Source organism: Entelurus aequoreus, linkage group LG19, assembly GCF_033978785.1.
Source record: "Entelurus aequoreus isolate RoL-2023_Sb linkage group LG19, RoL_Eaeq_v1.1, whole genome shotgun sequence".
Taxonomy (NCBI): Eukaryota; Metazoa; Chordata; class Actinopteri; order Syngnathiformes; family Syngnathidae; genus Entelurus; species Entelurus aequoreus.
The window spans coordinates 1964695-1987918 of NC_084749.1; the positions used below are offsets into that span (position 1 = coordinate 1964695).

The following is a 23224-nucleotide window of genomic DNA, read 5'->3' on the forward strand; positions in this document are numbered from 1 at the left end:
AAGCTTTGTTCTTCTCCAACGCCTCCTTGTAGTTCAGTACAACAATTTGGCCAACAAAAATAAAGAGTGACACCTCTCACATCGAATACACAATCTTCACAGTAAGAACATCCCAGTAAACAAAGTAAAGACTTTATAAACAAGTTGTGACAACGTTCACGACACACTGCATGTTTCCTCACCTCATTAACTCTCAGTCACAGCAGCTGATGGACGCTGTATTGACAAAATAAAAGCAACATCAAATAGTTTTCTCCTTCGCTGTGTACTTTTAGTGTGGGGACATGTGTCTCCAATATTGTCCACACCTGTCTCCATCCAAACACAGCAGTGCGCTCTTCAACGCACGTCGGGAAGCGAGGGAAAATGACGTTAAACCAAGCTCCGTTTACTCCGAGGGGAAATCTCCCGAGCAAAGTCCGTGTAGTTAGTCCGCCGTGATTATCAAGCCAAACGACGCTAGTGCGCATGCGCCTGACTTCGTGTTGCCTAAAATGCATTAATAAATGACGTTTTTTTTGGTAATTAAAAAATTACAGCTTCCATGAAATGCTCAGTCATTCACAAACAAGGACGGGGCGAGGGTCACTGCTTTGTCAACAAATGCTTGAGCAAATTCTCGAACAGTTTAAGAACAACATTTCTCAACAAGCTATTGCAAAGAATCATCAAAAGGTTCAGAGAATCTGGAAAAATCACTGCACGTAAGCGACAATATTACGGACCTTCGATTCCTCATTTGGTATTGCATCAAAAAGCGACATTGGTGTGTAAAGGATATCACCGCATGGGCTCGGGAACACTTCAGAAAACCACTGTCAGTGAAATCTCCCGAGCAAAGTCCGTGCAGTTAGTCCACCATGTTTATCAAGCCAAACGACCCCAGCGCACATGCGCCTGACTCCGTGTTGCCTAAATTGCATTAATAAATGACGTTTTTTTGGTAATTAAAAGTTATTCACAAACAAGGGCGGGGTGAGGGTCACCACTTTGTCAACAAATTCCTGAGCAAATTTTTTTAATAACAAGATTTCTCAACCAGCTATTGCAAGGAATTTAGGGATTTCACCATCTACGCTCCGTAATATCATCAAAAGGATCAGAGAATCTGGAGAAATCACTGCACGTGCGATGATATTACGGACCTTCGATTCCTCATTTGGTATTGCATCAAAAAGCGACATTGGTGTGTAAAGGATATCACCACATGGGCTCGGGAACACTTCAGAAAACCACTGTCAGTGAAATCTCCCGAGCAAAGTCCGTGTAGTTAGTCCACCATGATTATCAAGCCAAACGACGCCAGTGCACATGCGCCTGACTACGTGTTGCCTAAATTGCATTAATAAATGACGTTTTTTTGGTAATTAAAAGTTATTCACAAACAAGGGCGGGGCGAGGGTCACCACTTGGTCGACAAATTCCTGAGCAAATTTTTTTAATAACAACATTTCTCAACCAGCTATTGCAAGGACTTTAGGGATTTCACCATCTACGGTCCTTAATATCATCAAAAGGATCCGAGAATCTGGAGAAATCACTGCACGTAGGCCATGATATTACGGACCTTCGATCCCTCAGGCGGTACTGCATCAAAAAGCCACATCAGTGTGTAAAGGATATCACCGCATGGGCTCAGGAACACTTCAGAAAACCACTGTCAGTAACTACAGTCGGTCGCTACATCTGTAAGTGCAAGTTAAAACTCTACTATGCAAGGCCACAGCCATTTATCAACAACACCCAGAAACGCTGTCGGCTTCACTGGGCCCGAGGTCATCCAGGATGGAAAAAAAAAAAAGTGTTCTGTGGTCTGAAAGGTATATACATGTTTTGGAGCAACATTAAGTTTCTCAGTTCGAACATTAAATATCTTGTCTTTGCAGTCTATGCAATTGAATATAAGTTGAAAAGGATTATCAAATCATTGTATTCTCTTTTTATTTACCATTTACCCAACGTGACAACTTCACTGCTGTTGGGTTTTGTGTAACAGTAGGACAGAAATCCGTGTCTGTTTCAGTTCACCGCAAAGGTATGTTCATCATGGTTGAGGTCTGGGCTCCAGTTGAAGTTCTTGCATGCATGAAAGCTGGCTTGCTGTGCTGGCAACTACAAAAGGGGCCAATAGCAATACCTCTGATTAGTTGATGAATCAATGAATGGAAATGTGTCTCAAAGCTTGTGGGAACACTTCTCTCCTACACAAGGCAAGATTAGAAAACCAAAAAATCCAATCTTTACTGCAGGTAATAGATCCACACACACACACACACACACACACACACACACACACACACACACACACACACACACACACACACACACACACACACACACACACACACACGAATGCGCACACACAAATACATACACACACACCTTGAAATGAGCAGTTGGTGTGTTCTCAAACACAAGTACAGTACAGCCACAGGGGCATGTTCACCACTGTGTTACATGGCCTTTCCTTTTAACTACACTCAGTAAAGGTTTGGGAAGTGAGGAGACACATTTTTGAAGTGGAATTATTTCCCATTCTTGCTTGATGTACAGCTTAAGTTGTTCAACAGTCCGGGGGTCTCCGTTGTGGTATTTTAGGCTTCACATTTTCAATGGGAGACAGGTCTGGACTACAGGCAGGCCAGTCTAGTACCCGCACTCTTTTACTATGAAGCCACGTTGATGTAACAAGTGGCTGGGCATTGTCTTGCTGAAATAAGCAGGGGCGTCCATGATAACGTTGCTTGGATGGCAACATATGTTGCTCCAAAACCTGTATGTACCTTTCAGCATTAATGGTGCCTTCACAGATGTGTAAGTTACCCATGTCTTGGGCACTAATACACCCCCATACCATCACACATGCTGGCTTTTACACTTTGCGCCTAGAACAATCCGGATGGTTCTTTTCCTCTTTGGTCCGGAGGACACGACGTCCACAGTTTCCAAAAACAATTTGAAATGTGGACTCGTCAGACCACAGAACACTTCTCCACTTTGCATCAGTCCATTTTGGATGAGCTTGGGGCCCGGGTGTTGTTGATAAATGGCTTTGGCTTTGCATAGTAGAGTTTTAACTTGCACTTACAGATGTAGCGACAAACTGTAGTTACTGACAGTGGTTTTCTGAAGTGTTCCTGAGCACACGTGGTGATATCCTTTACACACTGATGTGGCTTTTTGATGCAGTACCGCCTGAGGGATGGAAGGTGTGTAATATCATGGCTTACGTGCAGTGATTTCTCCAGATTCTATGAACCTTTTGATGATATTACAGAGCGTAGATGGTGAAATCCCTAAATTCCTTGCAATAGCTGGTTGAGAAATGTTGTTCTTAAACAATTTTCTCACACATTTGTCGACAAAGTGGTGAACCTCGCCCCGTCCTTGTTTGTGAATAACTTTTAATTACCAAAAAAACGTCATTTATTAATGCAATTTAGGCAACACGGAGTCAGGCGCATGCGCACTAGCGTCGTTTGGCTCGATAATCATGGTGGACTAACTACACGGACTTTGCTCGTGAGATTTCACTGACAGTGGTTTTCTGAAGTGTTCCCGAGCCCATGTGGTGATATCCTTTACACACCGATGTGGCTTTTTGATACAGTACCGCCTGAGGGATGGAAGGTGTGTAATATCATGGCTTACGTGCAGTGATTTCTCTAGATTCTCTGAACCTTTTGATGATATTACGGAGCGTAGATGGTGAAATCCCTAAATTCCTTGCAATAGCTGGTTGAGAAATGTTGTTCTTAGACAATTTGCTCAGGCATTTGTTGACAAAGTGGTGACCCTCGCCCCGTCCTTGTTTGTGAATAACTTTTAATTACCAAAAAAACGTCATTTATTAATGCAATTTAGGCAACACGGAGTCAGGCGCATGCGCACTAGCGTCGTTTGGCTCGATAATCATGGTGGACTAACTACACGGACTTTGCTCGTGAGATTTCACTGACAGTGGTTTTCTGAAGTGTTCCCGAGCCCATGTGGTGATATCCTTTACACACCGATGTGGCTTTTTGATACAGTACCGCCTGAGGGATGGAAGGTGTGTAATATCATGGCTTACGTGCAGTGATTTCTCTAGATTCTCTGAACCTTTTGATGATATTACGGAGCGTAGATGGTGAAATCCCTAAATTCCTTGCAATAGCTGGTTGAGAAATGTTGTTCTTAGACAATTTGCTCAGGCATTTGTTGACAAAGTGGTGACCCTCGCCCCGTCCTTGTTTGTGAGCATTTCATGGAAGCTGCTTTTATACCCAATCATGGCACCCACCTGTTCCCAATTAGCCTGTTCACCTGTGGGATGATCCAAATAAGTGTTTGATGAGCGTTCCTCTAACTTTCTCAGTCTTTTTTGCCACCTGTGCCAGCTTTTTTGAAACACGTTGCAGGCATCAAACTCCAAATGAGTTAATGTTTGCAATATGGGCTCAGGAACACTTCAGAAAACCACTACAGTTGGTCGCTACATCTGTAAGTGCAAGTTAAAACTCTACTATGCAAAGCCACAGCCATTTATCAACAACACCCAGAAACGCCGTCGTCTTCACCGGGCCCGAGGTCATCCAAGATGGAAAAAAAAAGTGTTCTGTGGTCTGAAAGGTATATACATGTTTTGGAGCAACATTTAGTTTCTCAGTGTGAACATGAAGTATCTTGTCTTTGCAGTCTATTCAATTGAATATAAGTTGACAAGGATTAGCAAATCAAAAGTTGATTTTCAAGGTAAAAAGGTTGGAGTTCAAATCCCAGCCGAGTCATACCAAAGACTATAAAAATGGGACCCATAACCTCCCTGCTTGGCACTCAGCAACAAAGGGTTGGAGTTGGGGGTTAAATCACCAAAATGATTCCCGGGCGCGGCGCCGCTGCTGCCCACTGCTCCCCACTGCTCCCCAAGGGGATGGGACAAATGCAGAGGACAAATTTCACCACATCTAGTGTGTGTGTGACAATCATTGGTACTTTAATCTTTGATCTTAATCTTAAAAAACTGATTTTCAAGTAAAAGTTGATTTTCAAGGTAAGAACTGATTTTCAAGGTAAAAGTTGATTTTCAAGGTAAGAACTGATTTTCAAGGTAAAAGTTGATTTTCAAGGTAAAAGTTGATTTTCAAGGTAAAAACTGATTTTCCAGGTAAAAGTTGATTTTCAAGGTAAGAACTGATTTTCAAGGTAAAAGTTGATTTTCAAGGTAAAAACTGATTTTCAAGGTAAAAACTGATTTTCAAGTAAAAGTTGATTTTCAAGGTAAAAAGTGATTTTCAAGTAAAAGTTGATTTTCAAGGTAAAAAGTGATTTTCAAGGTAAAAGTTGATTTTCAAGGTAAAAACTGATTTTCGAGGTAAAAACTGATTTTCAAGGTAAAAACTGATTTTCAAGTAAAAGTTGATTTTCAAGGTAAAAGTTGGTTTTCAAGGTAAAAACTGATTTTCAAGGTAAAAACTGATTTTCAAGTAAAAGTTGATTTTCAAGGTAAAAACTGATTTTCAAGGTAAAAGTTGATTTTCAAGGTAATAGTTGATTTTCAAGGTAAAAACTGATTTTTAAAGTAAAAGTTGACTTTCAAGGTAAAAACTGATTTTCAAGGTAATAGTTGATTTTTAAGGTAAAAACTGATTTTCAAGGTAAAAGTTGATTTTCAAGGTAAAAACTGATTTTCAAGGTAAAAGTTGATTTTCAAGGTAAAAACTGATTTTCAAGGTAAAAGTTGATTTTCAAGGTAAAAACTGATTTTCAAGGTAAAAACTTATTTTCAAGGTAAAAATTTATTTTCAAGGTAAAAACTGATTTTCAAGGTAAAAACTGATTTTCAAGTAAAAGTTGATTTTCAAGGTAAAAACTGATTTTCAAGGTAAAAGTTGATTTTCAAGGTAAAAACTGATTTTCAAGTAAAAGTTGATTTTCAAGGTAAAAACTGATTTTCAAGGTAAAAATTGATTTTCAAGTAAAAGTTGATTTTCAAGGTAAAAACTGATTTTCAAGGTAAAAGTTCATTTTCAAGGTAAAAACTGATTTTCAAGGTAAAAACTGATTTTCAAGTAAAAGTTGATTTTCAAGGTAAAAACTGATTTTCAAGGTAAAAACTGATTTTCAAGGTAAAAACTGATTTTCAAGTAAAAGTTGATTTTCAAGGTAAAAACTGATTTTCAAGGTAAAAGTTGATTTTCAAGGTAAAAACTGATTATCAAGGTAAAAGTTGATTTTCAAGGTAAAAACTGATTTTCAAGGTAAAAACTGATTTTCAAGGTAAAAACTGATTTTCAAGGTAAAAACAGATTTACAAATCATTGTATTCTGTTTTTATTTACCATTTAAATGTGTCAACTTCACTGCTTTTGGGTTTGGTAGTTTCTGGCTTTGCATCCGTAAATGCTCCACTGAGGGGTGTCCAGGTAAGATGACGTGAATACAGTGGAAGAAAAGAGCTGAAAGATAATTCAGGGGGAATAAATAAAAGTTATTAAATCCATAACGTACTCACCTCTGCAATATATATGTGCGGTTCAATGAAAAATCTCTTGGAGACCAAATCCAATATTTTCACCATGTGAGGGTGAGGGTGAGGAGGGGGGGAGGGGGGGGGGGGGTCGGCAGGCTGCTGTCCGTCAAAGATCATAAACCTTTATGCCGGCCATTTTGAAGCTCAATGAAGCAAATTGTTTTGATGGATTCCAGGCTATAAATCATTTGATTAAACACTGCTGAGGATTTCATTTTTATCGCAGCACCTTTTTTTTTTTGCAACTGGGATTTATAGAGCGTGCATCAAACCCGTGACAGCTTTGAAGTCCGTAAAAGAGGTTTTCAAATCACGAGCCATCATGTCTCAGGTGTGAAGTCCTGACTGTGTCGGCAATAAAGGAGGGAAAAAAAAACAGGTTGAAAATCGGCCGAGGCGACAACAGGCGGTCCTCGTTTCACGCTCGTAAAAAGACGCTTCCGAGGTGAATTAAAAAGTCCAGACTTGCTGGTGAACTAGTGTGTGCCTTATGCGGGGAGCTACGCCCAGGAAGTGTCTGGAATACCAAGTTTAAAAGGCAGCATTTTAACGGAAGTGTAGATAGAACATGTTAAAACTAGAGATTTACGATAATATCGGTCTGCCGATATCATCGGCAGACCGATATTGGAAATTATTGGTATCGGTTTTTTTATTATCAGTATCGTTTTTTTGGTTGTTTTTTTTTAATTTTTATTAAATCCACATAAAAAACACAAGATACACTTACAATTAGTGCACCAACCCAAAAAACCTCCCTCCCTCATTTACACTCATTCACACAAAAGGGTTGTTTCTTTCTGTTATTAATATTCTGGTTCCTACATTATATATCAATATATATCAATACAGTCTGCAAGGGATACAGTCCGTAAGCACACATGATTGTGCGTGCTGCTGCTCCACTAATAGTACTAACCTTTAAAGGCCTACTGAAAGCCACTACTAGCGACCACGCAGTCTGATAGTTTATATATCAATGATGAAATCTTAACATTATAACACATGCCATTATAACACATTTAAAATTTGCCGCTAAACTTCCGGTTCGAAACGCCTCTGAGGATGCCGTATGCGCGTGATGTAGACCGGGGAACACGTGTATGCCTTCCACATTGAAGCCAATACGAAAAAGCTCTGTTTTCATTTCATAATTCCACAGTATTCTGGACATCTGTGTTCATGAATCTGTTGCAATCATGTTCATTGCATTATGGAGAAGGAAGCTGAGCAAGCAAAGAAGAAAGTTGTCGGTGCGAAATGGACGTATTTTTCGAACGTAGTCAGCAACAACAGTACACAGCCGGCGCTTCTTTGTTTACATTCCCGGAAGATGCAGTCAAGATGGAAGAACTCGGATAACAGAGACTCTAACCAGGAGGACTTTTGACTTCGATACACAGGCGCCTGTAGAGAACTGGGACAACACAGACTCTTACCAGGATTACTTTGATTTGGATGACAAAGACGCAGACGTGCTACTGTGAGTATGCAGCTTTGGCTTCTAAACATTTGATCGCTTGACCGTATGTGCGCAACTTTTTTTTGCATATGTACGTAACTTTTTAAAAATATATAAGCTTTATGAACCTTGGGTTAGGTGAACGGTCTTTTGGGCTGAGTGATTGTGTGTGTTGATCAGGTGTTTGAATTGTATTGGCGTGTTCTATGGAGCTAGGAGCTAGCATAGGAGCTAGGAGCTAGCATAACAAACACGCAGGTGTTTTTATGCAGGATTAATTTGTGGCATATTAAATATAAGCCTGGTTGTGTTGTGGCTAATAGAGTATATATATGTCTTGTGTTTATTTACTGTTGTAGTCATTCCCAGCTGAATATCAGGTCACACCCGGCTCTCACAGCATCTTCCCTATCTGAATCGCTTCAACTCCCCACTAGTCCTTCACTTGCACTTTACTCATCCACAAATCTTTCATCCTCGCTCAAATTAATGGGGAAATTGTCGCTTTCTCGGTCCGAATCTCTCTCACTTCATGCGGCCATCACTGTAAACAATAGGGAACTTTGCGTATATGTTCAACTGACTACGTCACGCTACTTCCGGTAGGGGCAAGCCTTTTTTTTATCAGATACCAAAAGTTGCAATCTTTATCGTCGTTGTTCTATACTAAATCCTTTCAGCAAAAATATGGCAATATCGCGAAATGATCAAGTATGACACATAGAATAGATCTGCTATCCCCGTTTAAATAAAAAAAATTCATTTCAGTAGGCCTTTAAAGGTAAATTGAGCAAATTGGCTATTTCTGGCAATTTATTTAAGTGTGTATCAAACTGGTAGCCCTTCGCATTAATCACTACCCAAGAAGTAGCTCTTGCTTTCAAAAAGGTTGGTGACCCCTGCTCTAGTTGTATTTGCAGTGATCAGTGATATCATCCTCTGAGTGGATGCCAACATTCTCACTTTGTGACAAAAAAAACCCCCGAAAAAAGCTGTTTGACTGCCAAGTGTTTGACACGTAGCTCGACCTTCTAAATGTGGACGAGTGTCATGTCAGCCTGCTAGTCTCAGCAAGGTGGCAGCAACACATCTGTGCAGACGTGTTGCTGCATGCTTTGAATGGGACAAATATGGCAATGTAACTTTAGAGCTAGTATGGCACAACAAACACTCCTCTTTGCCCCGCTAAACTCGTTTTGTCATTATTTACCGGTGTCTTGCTTTCATGTATTTGTTGATATAAAGTCCAGCAGAGGGCGCTGTCTCACAAGTCAACTCATGCACCCTTTTCCAGCAGGAAGAGGCTTTGACAAGACGTGTCGTGCAACTTTACTGTAAACCATACGAAGTATGTTTGTTAGATTCTGAGAGGTATGTGACAGTTTAGTATGTCACAACATTTTAGGGCCAACATTTTCGGGCTCCAATCCAAATTTAAAGCACCCGATCTGATTTCGACTCCCCAATCTGATACTTTGACAATAAATTTTAGAACTGAAAATGTTTTTGTTTGTTTTTGCAAAGAACTTTAAGTAGACACTTATTTTTTTACACAATATTTTGTATTTTTATGTATTTCGATACGTTTCGGTACTTTTCTAAATAAAGGGGACCACAAAAAAATGATTTATTGGCTTTTAGTTTAACAAAAAAATCTTAGGGTACATGAAACATATGTTTATTATTGTAAGTTAAATAAAATAGTGAACATACTAGACAACTTGTCTTTTAGTAGTAAGTAAACAAACAAAGACTCCTAATTAGTCTGCTGACATATGCAGTAACATATTGTGTCATTTATACACCTATTATTTTGTACACATTATTAAGGACAAGCTGTAAAAAATTTAAGTTACTGTTAAAATCTGCTTTTTTTCTATTTTATCATGTTCTATTTACACTTCTGTTAAAATGTAATAATTACTTATTCTTCTCTTCTTTGATACTTTACATTAGTTTTGGATGATACCACACATTTAGGTATCGATCCGATACCAAGTAGTTACAGGATCATACATTGGTCATATTCAAAGTCTTCATGTGTCCAGGGACGTATTTACTGACTTTATAAACATAATATACATTTTAAAAAAGCAAAATATGTAGTGATGCTAAAAAATATCAATGTAATCATAGTAGTATCGACTAGACACACTCCTGTACTTGGTATCATTACAGTGGATGTCAGGTGTAGATCCACCCATGGCGTTTGTTTACATTGTGACGCCGATGAGCTACCGGTGGCGGACCGGTACTTTTCAGAGGCGGTATAGTACCGAATACGATACCACAAATTTGGGTATCGATCCGATACCAAGTAGTTACAGGATCATACATTGGTCATATTCAAAGTCCTCATGTGTCCAGGGACATATTTACTGACTTTATAAACCTATATTTTTTTTAAAAACAAATAATTTTTTGGGGATGCTAAAAAATATCGATGTAGTCATAGTATCGACTAGATACGCTCCTGTACTTGGTATCATTACAGTGGATGTCAGGTGTAGATCCACCCATGGTTTGTTTACATTCAGGAAACATTCAGGTGAGCTATTGTATCCTCCTACGGTGTGTAGTGAAGCATGTTTAGCTATTCCTCGTCCTCCAGTGATAATGCTACTTTACATTAGTTTTGGATGATACCACAGATTTAGGTATTGATCCAATACCAAGTAGTTACAGGATCATACATTGGTCATATTCAAAGTCTTCATGTGTCCAGGGATGTATTTATTGAGTTTATAAACATAATATATATTTGTTTTTAAACACATTTTTTTTGGGTTGCTAAAAAATATCAATGTAATCATAGTAGTATCGACTAGATACGCTCTTGCACTTGGTATCATTACAGTGGATGTCAGGTGTCATGGCGTTTGTTTACATTGTGACGCCGATGAGCTACCGGTGGCGGACCGGTACTTTTCCGAAGCGGTATAGTACCGCATATGATACCACAAATTTGGGTATCGATCCGATACCAAGTAGTTACAGGATCATACATTGGTCATATTCAAAGTCCTCATGTGGCCAGGGACGTATTTACTGACTTTATAAACATAATATATATATATTTTTTTAAACAAAAACAATTTTTGGGATGCTAAAAAATATCAATGTAGTCATAGTATCGACAAGATACTCTCTTGTACTTGGTATCATTACAGTGGATGTCAGGTGTAGATCCACCCATGGCATTTGTTTACATTCAGGAAACATTCAGGTGAGCTATTGTATCCTCCTACGGTGTGTAGTGAAGCATGTTTAGCTATTCCCCGTCCTCCAGAGGCGGTATAGTACCGAATATGATACTATAAAGTTGGGTATCGATCCGATACCAAGTAGTTACAGGATCATACATTGGTCATATTCAAAGTCCTCATGTGTCCAGGGACATATTTCCTGACTTTATAAACCTATATTTTTTTTAAAAACAAATAATTTTTTGGGGATGCTAAAAAATATCGATGTAGTCATAGTATCGACTAGATACGCTCCTGTACTTGGTATCATTACAGTGGATGTCAGGTGTAGATCCACCCATGGTTTGTTTACATTCAGGAAACATTCAGGTGAGCTATTGTATCCTCCTACGGTGACTTTATAAACATAATATACAATTGAAAAAAACTAAAGATTTTGGGATGCTAAAAAATATCTATGTAATCATAGTAGTATCGACTAGATACGCTCTTGTACTTGGTATCATTACAGTGGATGTCAGGTGTAGATCCACCCATGGCGTTTGTTTACATTGTGACGCCGATGAGCTACCGGTGGCGGACTGGTACTTTTCAGAGGCGGTATAGTACTAATTACGATACCACAAATTTGGGTATCGATCCGATACCAAGTAGTTAAAGGATCATACATCGGTCATATTCAAAGTCCTCATGTGTCCAGGGACGTATTTCCCGAGTTTAAAAACATAATATATATTTTTTTTAAACAAAAATTTTTTGGGGGATGCTAAAAAATATGGATGTAATCATTGTAGTATCGACTAGATACTCTCTTGTATGTGGTATCATTACAGTGCAGTGGATGTCAGGTGTAGATCCACCCATGGCGTTTGTTTACATTGTGACGCCGATGAGCTACCGGTGACGGACCGGTACTTTTCAGAGGCGGTATAGTACCGAATATGATACCACACATTTGGGTATCGATCCGATACCAAGTAATTACAGGATCATACATTGGTCATATTCAAAATCCTCATGTGTGCAGGGACATATTTACTGACTTTATAAACATATATTTTTTTTAAAAACAAATAATTTTTGGGGGATGCTAAAAAATATCGATGTAGTCATAGTATCGACTAGATACGCTCCTGTACTTGGTATCATTACAGTGGATGTCAGGTGTAGATCCACCCATGGTTTGTTTACATTCAGGAAACATTCAGGTGAGCTATTGTATCCTCCTACGGTGTGTAGTGAAGCATGTTTAGCTATTCCTCGTCCTCCAGTGATAATGCTACTTGTAAGAAACGTACTTTGTCGCCATGGACTTGGTATCATTACAGTGGATGTCAGGTGTAGATCCACCCATGGCGTTTGTTTACATTGTGACGCCGGTGAGCTATGGTGTGTAGTGAAGCATGTTTAGCTATTCCTCGTCCTCCAGTGATAATGGTACTTTACATTAGTTTTGGATGATACCACAGATTTAGGTATTGATCCGATACCAAGTAGTTACAGGATCATACATTGGTCATATTCAAAGTCCTCATGTGTCCAGGGACATATTTACTGACTTTATAAACATAATATACAATTGAAAAAAACTAAAGATTTTGGGGTGCTAAAAAATATCGATGTAATCATAGTAGTATCGACTAGATACGCTCTTGTACTTGGTATCATTACAGTGGATGTCAGATGTAGATCCACCCCTGGCGTTTGTTTACAATGTGAGCTATTGTATCCTTCTACGGTGTGTAGTGAAGCATGTTTAGCTATTCCTCGTCCACCAGTGATAACGATACTTGAACTTCACCTTTATCTTTACTTTTTAAGCCAAAATGCGTGCGTTCTCCCTTTTCTGTCCACACACTGTGTCTGCATGTAAGTACTCCGTGTGTGTGCGCTGCCGTACATGCTCCTCTGCGGTTTAAAGTACTGAATATGATTCATTAGTATCGCGGTACTAGTATAGTACCGCGATACCGTACAACCCAATGTCGATTTTTGTGTCGCTGAGAACTTTTAGGTTAATTTAAGTAACAGAGATGACTGCTATAATATAATAATAATAATAATAATAATAATAATATCCTCTTTGTGAAAACATGTCTTGTATATCAACATTTTTAAAAGGAATTTCTTCTAGATTTCACGTTTCCGTGCCAGGGTCTCATTAAGGAACACTATTGCACTGTGCAGATGTGCACACTCTGCAGATGTGCACACTATGCAGACGTGCACACTATGCAGAAGTGCACACTATGCAGATGTGCACACTATGCAGACGTGCACACTATGCAGATGTGCACACTATGCAGATGTGCACACTATGCAGATGTGCACACTCTGCAGATGTGCACCCGCGTCCAGGCGGCGTTGCATTGACCACAGGTCCTTCATCCGTCTTCTCCGAAGGGAAAAACAAACGCATGTAGCAGACGTTTGTTGAACTTTTTAGCAGAATGTAGGACACGGGCCGATAAAGGGCAGGCGGCGGCCAAGCCGGGCTGTCGCCGGCGGCGCGCTGGCGACAGCCCGGGTGTCACAAGAGCGTCGCTACGTCGCCTTTGATAAGAGCATCAAACACGGCTGAGTCACGACGGGCCCGGGAAATGTCTCGTTAATGGTGATGGGACTTGATGAGGCGTTTATTCTTCATGAGAGGAGATGTACTAGAGTTGTATAGTACCGCGGCAGCGCACACACACAGAGTACTTACAAGCAGACACAGTGTGTAGACAGAAAAGGGAGAACGGACGCATTTCGGCGTAAAAAGTAAAGATAAAGGTGAAGTTATAACACTGAAACACCCTCAGGAAGAGCTGCTTTAAGACATGTAGCCTCCATGGCGACAAAGTGAGTTTCTTACAAGTATCACTATCACTGGAGGACGAGGAATAGCTAAACATGCTTCACTACACACCGTAGCTCACCGGCATCACAATGTAAACAAACGCCATGTGTGGATCTACACCTGACATCCACTGTAATGATACCAAGTGCACGGCGACAAAGTAAGTTTCTTACAAGTAGCATTATCACTGGAGGACGAGGAATAGCTAAACATGCTTCACTACACACCGGTAGCTCACCGGCATCACAATGTAAACAAACGCCATGTGTGGATCTACACCTGACATCCACTGTAATGATACCAAGTGCACGGCGACAAAGTAAGTTTCTTACAAGTAGCATTATCACTGGAGGACGAGGAATAGCTAAACATGCTTCACTACACACCGGTAGCTCACCGGCGTCACAATGTAAACAAACGCCATGGGTGGATCTACACCTTACATCCAATGTAATGATACCAAATGCACGGCGACAAAGTAAGTTTCTTACAAGTATCATTATCACTGGAGGACGAGAAATAGCTAAATATGCTTCACTACACACCGGTAGCTCACCGGCGTCACAATGTAAACAAACGCCATGGGTGGATCTACACCTGACATCCACTGTAATGATACCAAGTCCATGGCGACAAAGTGAGTTTCTTACACAGGTTCACTATCACTGGAGGACGAGGAATAGCTAACCATGCTTCACTACACACCGGTAGCTCACCGGTGTCACAATGTAAACAAACGCTATGGGTGGATCTACACCTGACATCCACTGTAATGATACCAAGTCCATGGCGACAAAGTAAGTTTCTTACAAGTATCACTATCACTGGAGGACGAGGAATAGCTAAACATGCTTCACTACACACCGTAGCTCACCGGCGTCACAATGTAAACAAACGCCATGGGTGGATCTACACCTGACATCCACTGTAATGATACCAAGTGCACGGCGACAAAGTAAGTTTCTTACAAGTAGCATTATCACTGGAGGACGAGGAATAGCTAAACATGCTTCACTACACACCGTAGCTCACCGGTGTCACAATGTAAACAAACGCCATGGGTGGATCTACACCTGACATCCACTGTAATGATACCAAGTCCATGGCGACAAAGTACGTTTCTTACAAGTAGCATTATCACTGGAGGACAAGGAATAGCTAAACATGCTTCACTACACACCCGTAGCTCACCGGCGTCACAATGTAAACAAACGCCATGGGTGGATCTACACCTGACATCCACTGTAATGATACCAAGTCCATGGCGACAAAGTAAGTTTCTTACAAGTAGCATTATCACTGGAGGACGAGGAATAGCTAAACATGCTTCACTACACACCGGTAGCTCACCGGTGTCACAATGTAAACAAACGCCATGGGTGGATCCACACCTGACATCCACTGTAATGATACCAAGTCCATGGCGACAAAGTACGTTTCTTACAAGTACCATTATCACTGGAGGACGAGGAATAGCTAAACATGCTTCACTACACACCGGTAGCTCACCGGCGTCACAATGTAAATAAACGCCATGGGTGGATCTACACCTGACATCCACTGTAATGATACCAAGTGCACGGCGACAAAGTACGTTTCTTACAAGTAGCATTATCACTGGAGGAAGAGGAATAGCTAAACATGCTTCACTACACACCGGTAGCTCACCGGCGTCACAATGTAAACAAACGCCATGGGTGGATCTACACCCGACATCCACTGTAATGATACCAAGTGCACGGCGACAAAGTACGTTTCTTACAAGTAGCATTATCACTGGAGGAAGAGGAATAGCTAAACATGCTTCACTACACACCGGTAGCTCACCGGCGTCACAATGTAAATAAACGCCATGGGTGGATCTACACCTGACATCCACTGTAATGATACCAAGTGCATGGCGACAAAGTACTTTTTGTTTACTTACTACTAAAAGACAATTCGGGAGTGAAAATGTTGCTAGAAAGAGGAAAAAGTGATGATTCGGGAGTGAAAATGTTGCTAGAAAGAGGAAAAAGTGATGATTCGGGAGTGAAAATGTTGCTAGAAAGAGGAAAAAGTGATGATTAGGGAGTGAAAATGTTGCTAGAAAGAGGAAAAAGTGATGATTAGGGAGTGAAAATGTTGCTAGAAAGAGGAAAAAGTGATAATTAGGGAGTGAAAATGTTGCTAGAAAGAGGAAAAAGTGATGATTAGGGAGTGAAAATGTTGCTAGAAAGAGGAAAAAGTGATTATTAGGGAGTGAAAATGTTGCTAGAAAGAGATGATTCGGGAGTGAAAATGTTGCTAGAAAGAGGAAAAAGTGATGATTAGGGAGTGAAAATGTTGCTAGAAAGAGGAAAAAGTGATGATTAGGGAGTGAAAATGTTGCCGGAAAGAGGAAAAAGTGATGATTAGGGAGTGAAAATGTTGCTAGAAAGAGGAAAAAGTGATGATTAGGGAGTGAAAATGTTGCTAGAAAGAGGAAAAAGTGATGATTAGGGAGTGAAAATGTTGCTAGAAAGAGGAAAAAGTGATAATTGGGGAGTGAAAATGTTGCTAGAAAGAGGAAAAAGTGATGATTAGGGAGTGAAAATGTTGCTAGAAAGAGGAAAAAGTGATTATTAGGGAGTGAAAATGTTGCTAGAAAGAGGAAAAAGTGATGATTCGGGAGTGAAAATGTTGCTAGAAAGAGGAAAAAGTGATGATTAGGGAGTGAAAATGTTGCTAGAAAGAGAAAAAAGTGATGAGTAGGGAATGAAAATGTTGCTGGAAAGAGGAAAAAGTGATGATTTGGGAGTGAAAATGTTGCTAGAAAGAGGAAAAAGTGATGATTGGGGAGTGAAAATGTTGCTAGAAAGAGGAAAAAGTGATGATTAGGGAGTGAAAATGTTGCTGGAAAGAGGAAAAAGTGATGATTAGGGAGTGAAAATGTTGCTAGAAAGAGGAAAAAGTGATGATTAGGGAGTAAAAATGTTGCTAGAAAGAGGAAAAAGTGATGATTAGGGAGTGAAAATGTTGCTAGAAAGAGGAAAAAGTGATAATTAGGGAGTGAAAATGTTGCTGGAAAGAGGAAAAAGTGATGATTAGGGAGTGAAAATGTTGCTAGAAAGAGGAAAAAGTGACGATTAGGGAGTGAAAATGTTGCTACCAAGAGGAAGAAGTGATGATTAGGGAGTGAAAATGTTGCTAGAAAGAGGAAAAAGTGATGATTAGGGAGTGAAAATGTTGCTAGAAAGAGGAAAAAGTGATTATTAGGGAGTGAAAATGTTGCTAGAAAGAGGAAAAAGTGACGATTAGGGAGTGAATATGTTGCTAGAAAGAGGAAAAAGTGACGATTAGGGAGTGAAAATGTTGCTAGAAAGAGGAAAAAGTGACGATTAGGGAGTGAAAATGTTGCTGGAAAGAGGAAAAAGTGATGATTAGGGAGTGAAAATGTTGCTGGAAAGTGGAAAAAGTGATGATTAGGGAGTGAAAATGTTGCTAGAAAGAGGAAAAAGTGACGATTAGGGAGTGAAAATGTTGCTAGAAAGAGGAAAAAGTGATGATTAGGGAGTGAATATGTTGCTAGAAAGAGGAAAAAGTGACGATTAGGGAGTGAAAATGTTGCTAGAAAGAGGAAAAAGTGACGATTAGGGATTGAAAATGTTGCTAGAAAGAGGAAAAAGTGACGATTAGGGATTGAAAATGTTGCTAGAAAGAGGAAAAAGTGATGATTAGGGAGTGAAAATGTTTCTAGAAAGAGGAAAAAGTGATGATTAGGGAGTGAAAATGTTGCTGGAAAGAGGAAAAAGTGATGATTAGGGAGTGAAAATGTTGCTAGAAAGAGGAAAAAGTGACGATTAGGGAGTGAAAATGTTGCTAGAAAGAGGAAAAAGTGACGATTAGGGAGTGAAAATGTTGCTAGAAAGAGGAAAAAGTGACGATTAGGGAGTGAAAATGTTGCTAGAAAGAGGAAAAAGTGACGATTAGGGAGTGAAAATGTTGCTAGAAAGAGGAAAAAGTGACGATTAGGGAGTGAAAATGTTGCTAGAAAGAGGAAAAAGTGACGATTAGGGAGTGAAAATGTTGCTAAAAAGAGGAAAAAGTGACGATTAGGGAGTGAAAATGTTGCTAGAAAGAGGAAAAAGTGATGATTAGGGAGTGAAAATGTTGCTAGAAAGAGGAAAAAGTGATGATTAGGGAGTGAAAATGTTGCTAGAAAGAGGAAAAAGTGACGATTGGGGATTGAAAATGTTGCTAGAAAGAGGAAAAAGTGATGATTAGGGAGTAAAAATGTTGCTAGAAAGAGGAAAAAGTGATGATTAGGGAGTGAAAATGTTTCTAGAAAGAGGAAAAAGTGATGATTAGGGAGTGAAAATGTTGCTAGAAAGAGGAAAAAGTGATGATTAGGGAGTGAAAATGTTTCTAGAAAGAGGAAAAAGTGACGATTAGGGAGTGAAAATGTTGCTAGAAAGAGGAAAAAGTGATGATTAGGGAGTGAAAATGTTTCTAGAAAGAGGAAAAAGTGATGATTAGGGAGTGAAAATGTTGCTGGAAAGAGGAAAAAGTGATGATTAGGGAGTGAAAATGTTGCTAGAAAGAGGAAAAAGTGACGATTATGGAGTGAAATGTTGCTAGAAAGAGGAAAAAGTGACGATTAGGGAGTGAAAATGTTTCTAGAAAGAGGAAAAAGTGATGATTAGGGAGTGAAAATGTTGCTAGAAAGAGGAAAAAGTGACGATTAGGGACAAGTCGCCACCTCATCACAGGGCCAACACAGATAGACAACATTCACATACTAGGGACCATTTAGTGTTGCCAATCAACCTATCCCCAGGTGCATGTCTTTGGAGGTGGGAGGAGCCTATCCCCAGGTGCATGTCTTTAGAGGTGGGAGGAGCCTATCCCCAGGTGCATGTCTTTAGAGGTGGGAGGAGCCTATCCCCAGGTGCATGTCTTTGGAGGTGGGAGGAGCCTATCCCCAGGTGCATGTCTTTAGAGGTGGGAGGAGCCTATCCCCAGGTGCATGTCTTTAGAGGTGGGAGGAGCCTATCCCCAGGTGCATGTCTTTAGAGGTGGGAGGAGCCTATCCCCAGGTGCATGTCTTTAGAGGTGGGAGGAGCCTATCCCCAGGTGCATGTCTTTAGAGGTGGGAGGAGCCTATCCCCAGGTGCATGTCTTTAGAGGTGGGAGGAGCCTATCCCCAGGTGCATGTCTTTGGGAGGTGGGAGGAGCCTATCCCCAGGTGCATGTCTTTAGAGGTGGGAGGAGCCTATCCCCAGGTGCATGTCTTTGGGAGGTGGGAGGAAGCCGGAGTACCCGGAGGGAACCCCCGCAGTCACGGGGAGAACATACAAACTCCACACAGAAAGACCCCGAGCCCGGGGATCGAACTCAGGACCTTCGTATTGTGAGGCACATGCACTAACCCCTGTGCCATATATTTGTATATAATACATACAATATACAACAATGAGCATGTACAATATTACAGTATATGTAACAGCTGCAGCATCAAATAGAGAGTAGATCCAGAAGAAAGTATACATTATAAACAAAGAGAGGTAGCTAATATAGAACAAATATTAGAGATGTCCGGCATACTTGGTCAACAGCCATACAGGTCACACTGAGGGTGCTGCGGTGGCCGCGCTCGGGAATCATTTTTTGGTAATTTAACCCCCAATTCCAACCCTTGATGCTGAGTGCCAAGCAGGGAGGTAATGGCTCCAAATTTTTTTATAGTCTTTGGTATGACTCGGCCGGGGTTTGAACTCACGACCTACTCATCTTAGGGGCAGACACACGTAATCATGACTCGGCGGGTGAAATTTGTCCCACGGCCCCCAGCTTTTGGACACCCCTGGTCCGGCACATTCTGGATTCACTTCCAATAGCTACACTAAATCAGATCAATCCAGTTCAACTCAGCTGGGGTTTGGATTTTGTTTGATTGGATTCACTTTACAGTCAATTCACTTTCCATTCTATTAGGTTTGTGCAGAATGGATGGATTAACTCGGTTCTGTGTTCCCTAATTTCCACCAATATGTGAATTTTGCAACCAGGGCTGGAAGCATACTGGACATGGTTTACAGCAATATTAAACACGCATTTAAAGCTGCACGCTGGACATGGTGTACAGCAGGGGTCACCAACGCGGTGCCCGCGGGCACCAGGTAGCCCCTAAGGACCCGATGAGTAGCCCGCAGGCCTGTTCTAAAAATAGCTCAAATAGCAGCACTTACCAGTGAGCTGCCTCTATTTTTTAAAATTGTATTTATTTACTAGCAAGCTGGTCTCGCTTTGCCTGACATTTTTAAATCTAAGAGAGACAAAACTCAAATAGAATTTGAAAATCCAAGAAAATATTTTAAAGACTTGGTCTTCACTTGTTTAAATAAATTCATTATTTTTTTTACTTTGCTTGTTATAACTTTTAGAAAGACAATTTTAGAGGAAAAATACAACCTTAAAAATGATTTTAGGCTTTTTAAACACATATACCTTTTTACCTTTTAAATTCCTTCCTCTTCTTTCCTGATAATTTAATTCAATGTTCAAGTAATTTTAATTATTTTTATTGTAAAGAATAATAAATCAATTTTAATTTAATTCTTCATTTTAGCTTCTGTTTTTTCGACGAAGAATATTTGTGAAATATTATACATAAAAATTTCTGGCAAATCTAGAAAATCTGTAGAATTAAATTGAAATCTTATTTCAAAGTCTTTTGAATTGCTTTTAAAATTTTTGTTCTGGAAAATCTAGAAGAAATAATGATTTGTCTTGGTTAGAAATATAGCTTGGTCCATTTTGTTATATATTCTATAAAGTGTAGATTGGATTTTAACCTATTTAAAACATGTCATCAAAATTCTACAATTAATCTTAATCAGGAAAAATTTCTAATGATTTTTTTTAAATTTTTTCAAAAAGATTCAAATTAGCTAGTTTTCGTCTTCTTTTTTTCGGTTGAATTTTGAATTTTAAAGAGTCGAAATTGATGATAAACTATGTTTCGAAATTTAATTGTCATTTTTTTCATGTTTTCTCCTCTTTTAAACCGTTCAATTAAGTGTAAATATCATTAATTATTAATAATAACATAGAGTTAAAGGTAAATTGAGCAAATTGGCTATTTCCGGCAATTTATTTAAGTGTTTATCAAACTGGTAGCCCTTCGCATTAATCACTACCCAAAAAGTAGCTCTTGGTTTCAAAAAGGTTGGTGACCCCTGGTGCACAGCAATATTAAACACGCGTTTAAAGCTGCATGCTGGACATGGTGTACAGCAATATTAAACACGCATTTAAAGCTGCATGCTGGACATGGTGAACTGCAATATTAAACACGCATTTAAAGCTGCATGCTGGACATGGTGTACAGCAATGTTAAACACGCATTTAAAGCTGCATGCTGGACATTGTGCACAGCAATATTAAACACGCATTTAAAGCTGCATGCTGGACATGGTGCACAGCAATATTAAACACGTGTTTAAAGCTGCATGCTGGACATGGTGCACAGCAATATTAAACACGCATTTAAAGCTGCATGCTGGACATGGTGCACAGCAATATTAAACACGCATTTAAAGCTGCACCCCCACCCCACCTCGGCTCCTCAGACCATCGATCTGCTTCAAAATCTGCACCTTATTGCTTTTTTATCCTGCACTACCATGAGCTAATGCAACAAAATTTTGTGACAATAAAAAGGAAGTCTAAGTCTTATGTTCAGTAACTTTCAAAAGAAAAAAAAGATTCAAGTCTGGGAGTAAAACCCGGAACACAACACAAGTCGTCCCTGGCAAGTTGTGTTCCAGCCTGGGACTGACCGGTGGGATCAGCATCCTCACTCCGGTCCTGATGATAAAACCTCATCATCATCATCATCATTGCCCTCACATGCAACAACAGAAAGTAAATAATACGCACGCTAACGATCCTCTCCGACGTGCCCCCTCTGGAGGCGATGGCGGTCCCGTTGAGTCCCACCAGAGACGGAAGAGTCTGAGACATCCAGTTGGTGACCATCGCCATGGTGCTGAGCACCGCCCCGATCTTTAACATGGGAACGCTCATGATTTTTGCCTCCCGGAGGGGGGGGGAGGGGGCACCCTCTTCTACCGATGGCCCGCCGCCCCCTGTGCCCTGGAACCCCCGGCTAGGTGCGGCTGATGTGGCTGCGGCGCCCTCGCTCCTGACTGAGACCCGGCGGAGGATCCGGAAGCATGACTTCAGGAATCCTGCCTGCTCGGAATGACATCTTCAGCCCTCGCTCGCTCCCCCTCGCTCACTTTACCAGCCGCTCTCCTCCTCAAGATTCAGAGCAGCACATTGGCTGCTCTTCCCCTCCCAAACGCCTCGCATTCCACTCCCTACCCAATTCCCGTCTGACATTTCTCTCTTGCTTTTTTTTCCCCTTTTTTTTTTATGACTCACAACCTGTGTGTGTGTGTGTGCGTGCGTGGACATCAAAGTGAAAGACTCATTGCGCAATCTGGGCTGTGTCATGGCAGGCCACTTGTAGTAAAAAGGTTGTCATTGGCATGGCGGGCGTGTGGGGGGAGATCACCAGGTGGTCGTAACGCAGGTGGCACCCGGCCCTGTGTCATCTCACTTGGTGTTGTTTTTTTACAAATGATGACAGACATGAACAAAAGCATGTATTGTCTATGAGTTATGATGTAAAGGAGGGCTGGTTGTATTGTATATTAAGGGCATTTTACGACTTTTCTTAATTTGATTACATGCTATAGTATGATTTTATTGTTATAATTTTATTGCATGACTCCAAAAGGGACAAACGGTAGAAAGTGGATGGATGGATGGATTTTTAACGACAAGAGCATGTATTGTCTATGAGTTATGATGTAAAGGAGGGGTGGTTGTATTGTATATTAAGGGCATTTTATGACTTTTTTAAATTTGATTACATGCTATAGTATGATTTTATTGTTATAATTTTATTGCATGACTCCAAAAGGGACAAACGGTAGAAAGTGGATGGATGGATGGATTTTTAACGACAAGAGCATGTATTGTCTATGAGTTATGATGTAAAGGAGGGGTGGTTGTATTGTATATTAAGGGCATTTTATGACTTTTCTTAATTTGATTACATGCTATAGTATGATTTTATTGTTATAATTTTATTGCATGACTCCAAAAGGGACAAACGGTAGCAAGTGGATGGATGGATGGATTTTTAACGACAAGAGCATGTATTGTCCATG

General features: G+C 40.2%; 1 protein-coding gene across 3 annotated transcripts in view; it reads right to left on the reverse strand.

Annotated features, from left to right (window-relative positions):
- LOC133634990 (noelin-2-like) overlaps window positions 1-23224 on the reverse strand; it is a 268993-nt gene that overhangs the window by 154690 nt on the left and 91079 nt on the right. Inside the window, exon 1 of one of the 3 annotated variants that reach the window (XM_062027651.1) lies at window positions 21924-22592. The exons of 1 other annotated variant lie outside the window; for it this stretch is intronic. In XM_062027651.1, coding sequence (XP_061883635.1) covers window positions 21924-22070 — 147 coding nt within the window. In that variant the 5' untranslated portion in view covers window positions 22071-22592. Of the gene's footprint in view, window positions 1-21923; window positions 22594-23224 lie in introns of those variants that run through there. One more of the 3 variants, XM_062027650.1, reaches the window with a different exon arrangement.